Source organism: Hemitrygon akajei, chromosome 31 (assembly GCF_048418815.1).
Source record: "Hemitrygon akajei chromosome 31, sHemAka1.3, whole genome shotgun sequence".
Classification (NCBI taxonomy): Eukaryota; Metazoa; Chordata; class Chondrichthyes; order Myliobatiformes; family Dasyatidae; genus Hemitrygon; species Hemitrygon akajei.
The window spans coordinates 35,345,546-35,357,740 of NC_133154.1; the positions used below are offsets into that span (position 1 = coordinate 35,345,546).

The following is a 12,195-nucleotide window of genomic DNA, read 5'->3' on the forward strand; positions in this document are numbered from 1 at the left end:
TGTAGCCAAGGTGCCTAAGACTTTTGCATGGTCCTGTACCTCAATGCACCGTGTTACAATGAACAAATATTTCACTGCACCTTTGAAAATATGACAAGAATAAACTAATTTATCTGTACGTAACCCTCTCCAGTCACTGTCAAAACCCAAAGAGGATCTTAAATGTTTCACTTAGCTTTTCCTGAATAAACAGTAAGACTGGGTCAAGAAAGTAGAACATTACAGCACAGGAATGTCAGTGCTGAACTCAATGCCTATATAATGTCCATACCCCTCAACTCTCTGCACATCCATGTAACTATCTCCCTAAGACCCTCTTAAACACCTCTGTTGTATCTGCATCCACCACCCCCCGGCAGCACATTCCAGTCACATCTCCTATGAATTTCCCCAGTCTTAGCTCAAATGAATGCCCTCTGATATCAGAAATTTCAACCTTGGGGGGAAAAGACACCAGCTGACCACTCTATCTATGCCTCTCATAATCTTGTAAACCTCTGTCAGGTCTCCCCTCAGCCTCCGCTGCCCCAGAGAAAACTAGCGGCTTGTTCAACCTCTCCTGGATCAGAGAGCTCCTGCTCCCTAATGCAGGAAGCATGCTGATGAACCTCTTTATAACCCATGGGTCAGACCCCAGCTGGAGCACGGGGGAGTGTAGATCTGCTCCCCACACCACAGGAAAGGGGGTGAAAGGGGATACCTCAATAACCTGTCCGGGGTACAGAGGACAAGAGGAGAGGCTGGGTCTGTTCTCCCTGTAGCAGAGGAGGCTGAGGGAGGACGGGACTTCAGGAAGTGTACATAATGGTGGTGGGGGGGGGGGGGTGCAGGCTAGGAGGGGATCCCCAGTCAGCATCTAAACCCAGAGAGTTTAAGGGTGAGGAGATTAAGGGAGATTTGAAGGGGATATTTCCCCCAGAGGTGGAAGTGGGTGTTGCATCCTGAAACCCATTGCCTGCAGGGGAAATGGAGACCTGGGACGCAGACATGGACAAGCACACAAATCTCTGAGGCAATGGAGGGAACAGAGCAAGTGTTCTGAAAACAGTTGGGTCAATACAAATGAGTTGGGCTGAAGGGCACCTTGTGATCTCTCTCCACCTCTCCTATTCCCACCCTCTCTCCCCTCCCCGTTCCCCCTTCACTCCCCACCTCTTCCCCCCATCTTACATATATTTCTTTCCCTCTTGCCTCTCTTTCTCTCTCTCTGTCTCCCTCCCTTCTCTCTCTCTCTCTCTTTCTTGGTCTCTCTCCATCCTTCTTTCTGGTGGTCTATCTCTCTATTTTTCTTTCTTTCCCCATCTATCATTCACTGTCTCGTTCTACCCTTCTATCTCTATTTATTCCCTCTCCATCTCTCTTCCCTGCTTTCTGCCAGTCTCTCTCTTTTCTCAGCTCTCTCACTCCCATTTCTCTCTTCACTTCTCACTCTCCCTGTACTAGCCTTTCTCTAATTCTTTCTACCTCTCAATCTCTCCAACTTTCTTTCTCTTTCTCTCCACCTCTGTTCCCTATCTCTTTATCTCCCTCTCTCTTTCTGTCTATCTACTGAGAGATATCCATCTCAATATCTCTGTCTCTCTATTTCCATATCCTCTCCCTTTTTGACTCTCTCCACATCCTTCTCTTAGACTCTCTGTCTGTCTGCCTCTCTCTCTCACTCACACACACACAAACACCTGTCCTCAGAGGATGACTCACAAGGAGACCCAGAAAGCAGCCCTGCCTCCTTGCTCCTCCCCAAGGACCGGTCCTCCCGTGCTGACCCCTCCCTATTCCCCCAGCTTGTCCATTTTTGTCCAGGCCATGAGGGAAATCGGATCTTGACTTTGCCACATCCTGGCCAAACTTGTCGAACTTCTAAATTTAACTTCCTTATGCAAATCACCTAGCGGGATAAAAACTCCGGAATCTGTCCCTGGAGGCTCGCCTACTGCCCTTGGGAGAGGAGGAATCCAGCCGAGCATCAGCCATGGTGAGATGAGCCGCGGTTCTGGGACGTGTCTGGGAGGAGAGCCTGGTTTCGGGATCCCAGGGACTGACAGCTCTGTGTCCTGCCAGCTGTGGTTCCCTCGCAGTGGAAACATTCTCAAGAAAGGGAGGGGATGTGAAAGTGCTGCCCCTTTCCTCGCTGCCCCCTCCTGTGGTGCTCCCTCTTTTCTCATCGTTCCCTCCTCACTACTCTGCAGTGGGGTGCTTCCTCAATGTCCCTCCTTCAGTAGGGTGCTCCCTCACGGCCCCTCCACAGTCTGGTGCTCCCTCACTGCCTGTCCCACCGCATGGTGCTCCCTCACTGCCCCCCCCCCCCCACAGTCTTGTGATCCCTCACTGCCTCCGCGGTCTGATGCTCCCTCACTGCTATTCCCACTGTGCGATGCTCCCTCCTCGCCACCCGCCCGTTAGCACGGCACTCCTTCCCTCTGCACTGTCCTGGGTGTGAGAAAGTAATGATGTGAATTTCAGTATAATTGAGAGGGGAAGAAAGGAAAGGGGGAGCGAGAGAGAGATAAAGACAGAGTGAGACTGACAGAAAGCCAGACAGATAGACAGACTGACAGATACAGGCAGAGTGACAGACAGACTAGGAGGGCAGAGAGAGACAGACAGACTGAGACAGAGACAGACAGGCACAGAGGGTGAAAGACAAGCCGAGAGATAGAGAGAGAAAGAGAGAAGAGGGGAGACAGAGAAAAGGATTGAGGGAGTGAGAGGGGAATGGGTGAGATAGAGGAAGAGGGATTTGAGAGAGAAAGGGGAGAAAAGCATGTGAGAGAGAGGTGGAGAGAGGAGATGGAGGGAGGAGAGAGGTGGAGAGAGGAGATGGAGGGAGGAGAGAGGTGGAGAGGAGATGGAGGGAGGTGAGAGAGGAGATGGAGGGAGGTGAGAGAGAGGAGATGGAGGGAGGTGAGAGAGGTGGAGAGGAGACAGAGGGAGGTAAGAGAGGTGGAGAGAGGAGATGGAGGAGGGAGAGAGAGGTGGAGAGAGGAGATGGAGGCAGGAAAGAGAGGAGATGGAGGGAGGTGAGAGAGGTGGAGAGAGGAGATGGAGGGAGGTGAGAGAGGTGGAGAGGAAATGGAGGGAGAGGTGGAGAGGAGATGTAGGAGAGAGAGGTGGAGAGGAGATGGAGGGAGGAGAGAGAGGTGGAGAGGAGATGGAGGGAGGTGAGAGAGGAGATGGAGGGAGGAGAGAGAGGTGGAGAGGAGGTGGAGGGAGGTAAGAGAGGTGGAGAGAGGAGGAAGAGAAAAGAAGTCAAGGAAGGAATGAGTTTGTGAAGGTAGGGAGGGAGATGGAGTGAGAAAATATTGGAAGGTGAATGGAGTTTGGGAAATAAGGGAGGGAAGGTAAAGGTGTGAGAGAGGAGCATGAGAAAAGCTGGATGGGGAGAGAGAAAGGTAGGGGAGAAGGAGGAGAGAGAGGCAGGAAAGAAGTGGAGAGAGGGAGAGCAGGAGGCAGGGTTGAGGGAGATGGAGGAAGGAGGAAGGGATGAGGGAGTGAGGGAAAGAGAAAGGGCTCTCCTCTGATCCCCCAACTTCACCGATATGAACTGTCGGACCATGCCAAGGGAGCCTGGGATGCTGGGCTGGGGCCTCCTGACAGACGAACCTGGTGTCAGGTAGTGGGTGAGTCTGACACCGGCTCTCTCTTCCTCCCTCCCCAGGCACCAAAGAGGGCAAAGAAGCGAGCGTCCGCCGAGGGGTCATCCAACGTCTTCTCCATGTTCGACCAGACCCAGATCCAGGAATTCAAGGAGGTGAGTGACCCAGGGATCTGCCCAGGAGCACTCACTGTGCGATCTCACCCAGGGGCCTCACCAGGGCAAATCACTGAGGGATCTCACCTGGGAATCTCACTGAGTGAAATCACCAGGGCAAATCACTGAGAGATCTCACTGTGAAATCTCATCTGGGGTCTCACTTGGGAATCTCACTGGGGTCTCACCAGGGACCTTGCTGATTTTACTGGGAATCTCACTGAGTGAACTCACCAGGGCAAATCACTGAGGGATCTCACCTGGGAATCTCACTGTGAAATCACCAGGGCAAATCACTGAGGGATCTCACAGTGAAATCTGACCCAGGGCTCTCACTGAGTGACATCACCCACCAGGGGAAATCACTGAGGGATCTCAATCAGGGATTTCCCAATCACAGGGAGAGGGAGGGAGTCACTGAAGGATCACCCAGGGATCTCACTCTTGGATCTCATTCACGCAGCTTACTCCAAACACAGAGGAAGAGTGCAGTAGGGGGAGGGGAGTCACTAAAAGGATTTCACCTAGGATCTTAAAGAGGAATCATGAAGTGTCAGTATCATTATACTGTTACTTTTTAACTTGTGTTGTAAATGCACCTTATTGTTTGTTAATTAATTTGTGGTAATATTATTTTATGTGTTGTGTGTGAGTTATATATACTGTATTGTGCACCTTGGTCTGGACGAACATTGTTTCGTTTGGCGGTAGAGATGTGTACGGCCCAATAACAATAAACTGAAATTGAACCTGAACAATGACGGATCTCTGAAGGATCCCATCCCAACAGACAGAATGGGAGTGTTAAAGGATCACAATCCAACAAGGAGAGAGAGTGGATGGCAAAGCAGCGAGGGATCTCACTAGGGAAGGATGGGTGTCACTGACGGAACTCAATGAAGGATCCCCAGAGGCAGAGAAGGAGAAATCTCACTGAGGGATCTCTCCTTGGGGTCTTACACTCAAACCCAAAGTCAGAGGGAGGCGCCACTGAAGAATCTGGTTGAGGGATCTTATCACAGGATCACATGCCCAGTGCAAAAGAAGGCAGGGCCAAGGTTGAGGGATCTCACTCGACTTGAGAGAGAGAGAGCAAAAGGCAGACATTGAGGAATGTTGCTGAGGGATCTTAACCCAGTTCCAGATAGAGAGATGGAGGGATCTCACTGAGACAGCCCATGACCAACCCCAGAGAGAGATGGAGGGAAGTCACTGAAGGATATTCTGTCCAAAGAGGGAGGGGGAGGGGAATACTGAGTGGTCTCATGCCCAAACCCAGAGAGAGACAGAGATGGAGGGGAGTCACTGAGGGATCTCATGCCCAACCCCAGAGAGAGAGGAAGATATGGAGAAGAGTTGAATGAGTGATCTCATGCCCAACCCCAAGGAGAGACGTGGAAGGGGAGTTTTTGAGGGATCTCGTCCAACCCCAGAGAGAGAGAGGGAAGGAGAGTCACTGAGGTACCTCAATGAGGGATCTCATGTTCAATTCCAGAGGGTAATGGAGAGGGAGGTGGAGGAGAATAACTGGGTGATCTCACTGGATGGATCTCATGAGAGAGTGAGAGAGAGAGAGAGAGAGAGTCAATGAGGGATCTCACACCCAAGCCCAGAAAGAGAGGGAAGGGAGTCATGGAGGGTTCTCAATGAGGAATCTCATACCCAACCTCAGAGACAGAGTCTCCCTCTCCCCATCCCTCTGTAGATCCATAGAAGCCTGTCTGTCACATCACCCTCCTCCCTCACACAGACAGACACACACGAGTCTCTCTCTCTTTGAATATGCCCCCCACACCAACACTCCCTCTGTACCCCCTCCCCAGCCCCTGTGGGCCCCACCCCGTGTCTCTTCATTCCCCCCACTCTGTGGCGCCACCTTCACTGATCTCTGTCACTGGAGCTGTTGCTGAGCCTCAGCATCCTGGGAATGCGATGACAACCCCACCTCGGCATCTGATCCGAGCCACCGATCCGCTGAGCCTGCAGCATTCCAAGGAGGTCAGATCATTGGATGTGACACTGGGCAAGGGGGGGGGGGGGATTGAGATGGTGTGTAAGGGACAGAGAGAGCAAGGAGGAGGGACATATCCTCAGGTGGTGTGAGAATTATGTGAGTGTGTTTGTATGCATATCTGTGTCTCTATGTATGCGTTTGTGTCTGAGTCTGTTTAACTATGTGCCTGTGAGTGAATGTGTGTGTGTGTGTGTCCGTCAGAGTGTGTGTGTGTGTATGTGTCTGTCAGAGTGTGTGTGTGTGTGTGTCTGTCAGAGTGTGTGTGTGTGTATGTCAGAGTGTGCGTGTGTGTCTGTCTGTCAGAGTATGTGTGTGTGTCTTTCAGAGTGTGTGTACCTGTCAGTGTGTGTATATGTATGTCAGAGTGTGCATGTGTGTCTGGGTATGTGTGTGTCTGTCAGAGTGTGTGTGCGTGTGTACCTGTCAGTGTGTGTGTGTGTGTCTGTCTGTCAGTGTGTGTGTGTGTCTGTCTGTCAGAGTGTGTGTGCGTGTGTACCTGTCAGTGTGTGTGTGTGTGTCTGTCTGTCTGAGTGTGTGTGTGCCTGACAGTGTGTGTGTGTCTGTCTGTCAGTGTGTGTGTGTGTCTGTCTGTCTGAGTGTGTGTGTGCCTGTCAGTGTGTGTGTGTCTGTCTGTCAGTGTGTGTGTGTGTGTGTGTGTGTGTGTGTCTGTCTGTCTGTCTGAGTGTGTGTGTGCCTGTCAGTGTGTGTGTGTCTGTCTGTCAGTGTGTGTGTGTGTGTGTGTGTGCGTCTGTCTGAGTGTGTGTGTGCCTGTCAGAGTGTGTGTGTCTGTCTGTCAGTGTGTGTGTGTGTGTGTGTGTGTGTGTGTGTGTGTACCTGTCAGTGTGTGTGTGTGTCTGTCAGAGTGTGTGTGCGTGTGTACCTGTCAGTGTGTGTGTGTGTGTCTGTCTGTCTGTCTGAGTGTGTGTGTGCCTGTCAGAGTGTACGCGTCTGTGCATGTAGGGGCTATGAACAGGATGGCTGCAGAGAGTATCGAGGAACAGAGGGACCTCAGTGTACAAGGGTAGGATACACACCATGAATGATGGGACAGAGGGATCTCGGTGTAGAAGGGTGGGACACATAAATGCCCACGCGTGCATTCTTTGTCTGTATACGACCAGTCCATCATCAGATTCTGTGGACAGTTGGTCTGGGGTCTGTCTCTGAACACAGAGAGGTGGGGGTCTGTCTCATCCACAGCACTGCTCACTGTTAATCTTTGTCTTTTTTAACTTCTACCCTCTCTCTCCGCACTCATACACACCAGGCGTTCACGGTCATTGACCAGAACAGAGATGGGATCATCAGTAAAGACGACCTCGCTGGGACCTTCGCCGCAATGGGTGAGTTCCTTCCCCCATCAATTACTCCCCCCTCCCGAGACAGGGACGGACACACACATATGTAAACCATACACACACACACACACACGTTAAACATACTCACACATACAGATACACTCACTCTCCCTCTCACTCCCACACATACACACTCACTGACACAATCACACACACACAATGTTACACACTTAAATACACAAACCATAAGTACAAACACACACAGATACATAACCGCACACACACACACTGACAGACACAATGACATACACATAGACCATGCTCACTCACACACACGTATCCTACATGCAATGAATGTGGACTGAAGGGAGTGTGTAGGGAGATGTGGATGGACATCTGTTTGAAGACTCTCCTTATGAAACACTGAACAGGAGAGGGTGAGGTTGCCCACTGAGTTTCCGAGGAAACCCAAGGGATTTCCAAAGTGGGCAGCCACTAGATTCCTGATGGGTCTCGGCCCGAAACGTTGACAGTGCTTCTCCCTATAGATGCTGCCTGGCCTGCTGTGTTCCACCAGCATTTTGTGTGTGTTGTTTGAATTTCCAGCATTTGCAGATTTCCTCATGTTAGCCACTAGATTCCAGTGGGATTCGAGTGTCCTTGAAAGCCCCTTCCCCACAATGAATGTTAATCTGTCAGTACATCTCTTATTTATGAAGCTAACTAGGATGTGAGAGGGGACATCCCCCTTTACTGTGAGAGGGGACACCTCTCTCCACTCACCCCATGTGAGAGGCCACATTTTACCAAAGATAAATGTAGAGAGAGTTGTAATCCAACAGGAAAGTTGTTTTCCAGCCATTGGTGGAGAGGCAGTACTTGGAGTACTGTGTGCAGTTCTCAGTTCTGGTTGCCCAGTTCTAGTAAGTGAGGGATTAAGCTGCAGGAAAGATTCAGTGGGACATTCCCAGGAGTCTGGAGAGGGCTGGGACTGTTTTCCTCGGAATGAATGAAGCTGATGGGTGACGTGACAGAGGTTTATAAAACCATGAGGGGCGTAGATAAGGAGTGTGGTTACAGTCTCTGACCCCAGAGGAGGGGAGTCTAAACTCGAAGGCACAGGTTAAGGTGAAAGGGGGAAAGGTTCAAAGGAGAAGGTTTTTCCTACAAAGAAGGCGGTGGAGATATGTGGAATGAGGAGGTGGAGAGGTAGTGACATTTAAAATACACTTGGATGGGAAAGGTCTGGGTTAATGGCCAAACACAGGCAAATGAGACAAGCCTGGATGGAAACCTTGGTTGCCGTGGACCAGTTGGGTGAATGCGCCTGTTTCCAGTGTGGAGGGTAATGAGGGAAGAAGGGGAGGACCTGTTATGGAATGGGAAGGCCTGGGCTCCTTCCCAGGGACTCCTATAGATCACTGTCCCTCTGGAGATGGTACGGAGAGGGAAGAGGCCATGGCAAGGATGGTGGCCATCTTGTGGGCAGGATGAGGGCAAGGATGTAGGAGGGGACGGTTCCATTGGAATAAGTAACCATTAGATGGGGAATAAGGGGCTATTTATCCCGGATTTCCGGCCCTCTCCGTCCCTCTGGAGAGAAGTGGGGAGAGGAGAGGAGGCCATGCTGAGGGTGGCGGCCATCTTATTTGTGAGATAATGGGTGAATAGCCAGACTTTTATTTTCCCTCCTTCCCCCCACCGACCCGCTCACTTTAGGCCGGATGAATGTGAAGAACGATGAGCTGGAGGCGATGATCAAGGAGGCCAGCGGCCCCATCAACTTCACCGTCTTCCTCACCATGTTCGGGGAGAAGCTGAAAGGTAAGCGAGGAGAGCCTCCAATCAGAGCTGAGCTCTGTCCCCGGGAACCTGTCTATCAGAAACAGGACCCGCCCACTGAGGCTCGTCAGTCATGTGACTCAGGACATGTCAGTCATTCATAGGACCCACCCGCTTGGGAACCTGTCTATCAACATCATGGTCCCGCCCTCCATAGGATCGATCGGTTATCACCAGCCCGCCCCACACCAGAGATTCAACCAATCAAACCCACCCCATGACCTATCAATCATCTGTAGGACCCTCCCCTCTCAGGACATGTCCTGCCGCTGTAGACCTGTCAATCAGAGCCATTCATTGGCCTTAGGAACCGTAAATCAGCATCAAGCACAGGTCCCGCCTGTCCAGGACCTGTCAGTCATTCACAGGACCCACCCCTGGGAACCTGTTAGAAACAAACTTGTAGGAGCCACGTATTTATCTTCCGTATTATGTGTATTGTATTTATTATGGGTATTTGGGCCGTGGATTGGAGCATGGCAGAAGTAAATGAATATAGTTATGTTCCGTCCTACTGAGGGGTCAGTACAACCCCGGGACATGTCCATCAGAGTCCGGGAGATGTCAATCAATTCCTGGAGCTGACTCTGGGGATGTCATTCACTGTGTCAATCAGGACTAAGCCTCGCCCATAGTGCTGCTAACATACCTGATAGTCAACCGCAGGCCCCACCTACTATCTATCAATCACTGCAATATCCCACCCATAGGGCCTGTCCCAAGACCTGTCAATCATTGTTGGCTCTCTCTTAATTTCCTCCCACCTCCCCCCGTCAATCACGGCCAATCCCCACTCACCTATCCACTGAAGCACAGGAAGACTCAAGTATTCTTCCAGACTCCCACCCCAACCCAGAACCCAGGAAGCATCAAGGGCAGGTGAGGGGTGATGGAGGGTGGGGCTGCTGGGATGTTCATCTGCACTGACACTGTCTCTGGAATCACCAGGTGCCGACCCAGAGGATGTCATCATGGCCGCCTTCAAAATCCTGGACCCCGATGGTGTTGGAACCATCAAGAAGGCCTTGTGAGTAGGGTGGGGAGCAGCAGGAGGGAAAGGGCACAAGGGATGGGCTGGTGATGGTGTATCCTGGGGTAGTGGGATGAGGGATGGGGCAGTGTACGAGGTCTGATCAAGCCAGTGTTTCTCTAGCCATTTCCTTCCCCTCCCTAGTTCACACCCAACTCCCTTTCCACTCCCACTTTCTCAACCCCTCCCCACTCCTCCAATTCTCTGCCTACTCTAACCCTCCTCTTTCTGCCCTGCACTCTATCCTCTATATGGTCTTTCTCCACTCATCCCCCTTCTCCCCTTTTACTCACTCTCTCTACCCCGTTTCCTCTCTCCCACCTCTTTACCCTGTTCCTTTTTTCTCTCCCCTGCACTACCCCCTCCCTCTCTGACTAACCATCTCTCTCTTTTCTCCCCACAGCCTCGAAGAACTTCTCACCACCCAGTGCGACAGGTTCAGCCAGGAAGAGGTGAGGGAACTTCCCGGGAATCACATTGAAAACTGTGGGAGGGGTGGAGGGAGAGAGTGGGGAAAGTGTATTGGAGAGACGGGGGAAGAGTGGGAGAGAGAGGAGGGGGCAAAGATGGGGAGAGAGAAAGCGGAGGCACGGGGGATGTGAGGAGAGAGAGGAAGGACATGGAGTAAAGGGGAAAGAGTGGGGAAGAGGGTGGAAACTGGGTGGGAGAGAGCAGGCAGGGGAGAGTTGGTGAGAAGGGCGAAAGCAGAGAGGGGAAGTGGGAGACGGAAGTGAGTCAGTAGGAAGAGATGGTGGAAGAGTGGCAGGGAGTGAGGGGGAGAAAGGAGATTGAGGGGAGGGCTGTTGTGTATTAAGAAGGGGAGACTTTGCACATAGTTTTCTTATTTCAACTGTTCTTTCTCTCCTCTCCTTTCTATAAGTGTATACCTCAGATAATTATTATGTGGAGATTTGTGAAAAATATGATTATATGATATATATATATGTACAGTATCTGAAATACATCTTATGGAAATGTTTGATGATAAACTTCAATAAAAAGAAGGGGAGAAAGAGAGGGAGAGAGGAGGGGAAGAAGGGGAGAGAGGGGAAGAGAGAAAGCCAGGGAGGTAGTGATGATCTTTGACTCATGTCTCCTCTCCTCCCCTGCCCTTCTCCAGATGAAAAATCTCTGGGCCGCCTTCCCTGCGGACGTGGCCGGTAACGTGGACTACAAGAACATCTGCTACGTCATCACGCACGGCGAGGAGAAGGAAGGAGATTAAAGTGTGGTGGGTGGGGGGCCGGACCCTCCGTGAGCGATCTCCCCCTCCCTCCATCCCCCTCCCCACAGAAACCCGCCGGGGAGCGAGCATCCCGGGGCAGAGAGACAGGCAACGCAACAGCAGAGGCGGACGCGGACATCACTCCGTCTCCCCCCTCCCCTGCTCCCCCGACCCTTCCTGGGACGTCCGGACACGGTCCCTGGCCCCCTCCCGCGCCTTTGGTCCGCTGTAACTTGAGCAATGGAGAATAAAACGTGCCGCTTCTTTTTTTCCAAAGACTCCTCGCCTTCTGTTCGGGGGAAGGGCAGGGTAGATGAATGAAGGGATAGGGGAAAGAGGGAGGGAGGCAGTGAGGAGGTGGAGTTGAGGCGCGAGGGATATTTAGGTTGTGGAAGAGAGGGGTTTGGAGGAGGGAGAAGGAAGAGAGAGAGGTAGGGGGAGTTTACCTGGGTGTGAGGGGAGGGGCAGGGAGAAGGCTATTAGGGAGTGTGAGGGTGTGGAAGAGGAGGGGAGAGTGGAGGGAGGTAAAGGGAAGGGGAGGAGAGTAGGGGAAGTAGAGAGAGGGAGGAGTGGAGGGGAAGAGGGGTGTGGGGGGGTGTGGAGAGGAGAGGAGCGAATGGTGAGGGAGAAGGGGAGAGGGATGGCAGAAGAGGGGGAGGGGAGAGTGTGGAGATAGGAAAGGGGAGGAGGGGGGAGGGAAAGAGGGAGACAGGGTGGGGGAGAGAGAGACGGGGTGGGGAGAGGGAGTGGTGGAGGAGGGGAGAGGGAGTGGAGAGGAGGTTTGGGAGTGAAGGGGAGAGAGGAGGAGTGGGAGACGGGGTGTGGGAGAGGGGAGAGAAAGACGGGGTGGGGGAGATGGAGTGAAGGAGGAAGGGGAGAGAGGATGTTTGGGAGGGGAGAGGGAGTGGAGGAGGGAAGGGGAGAGGGAGATGGGGAGGGGAGGAGGGGGGAGAGAAAGACGGGGTGGGGGAGATGGAGTGAAGGAGGAAGGGGAGAGAGGATGTTTGGGAGGGGAGAGGGAGTGGAAGAGGGAAG

The 12,195-nt window shown here is 52.3% G+C and overlaps 1 protein-coding gene across 1 annotated transcript; it reads left to right on the top strand.

Annotated features, from left to right (window-relative positions):
- Nucleotides 1–1,859: 1,859 nt before the first annotated feature.
- Nucleotides 1,860–11,436, top strand: LOC140719153 (myosin regulatory light chain 11). The gene is made up of 7 exons (XM_073033567.1): nt 1,860–1,975; nt 3,659–3,751; nt 7,033–7,108; nt 8,783–8,887; nt 9,854–9,932; nt 10,339–10,387; nt 11,056–11,436. Exons 1-7 carry the CDS (start codon nt 1,973–1,975, stop codon nt 11,158–11,160), a joined length of 510 nt encoding a protein of 169 aa, XP_072889668.1. The 5' UTR covers nt 1,860–1,972; the 3' UTR covers nt 11,161–11,436.
- Nucleotides 11,437–12,195: the final 759 nt, after the last annotated feature.

What these genes read in the sequence shown, in the direction of transcription:
- LOC140719153 (XM_073033567.1), top strand. An exon ending in GTTCGGGGAGAAGCTGAAAG is followed by an intron (nt 8,888 to 9,853) that starts GTAAGCGAGGAG and finishes TGGAATCACCAG; the next exon opens with GTGCCGACCCAGAGGATGTC. An exon ending in GGAACCATCAAGAAGGCCTT is followed by an intron (nt 9,933 to 10,338) that starts GTGAGTAGGGTG and finishes TTCTCCCCACAG; the next exon opens with CCTCGAAGAACTTCTCACCA.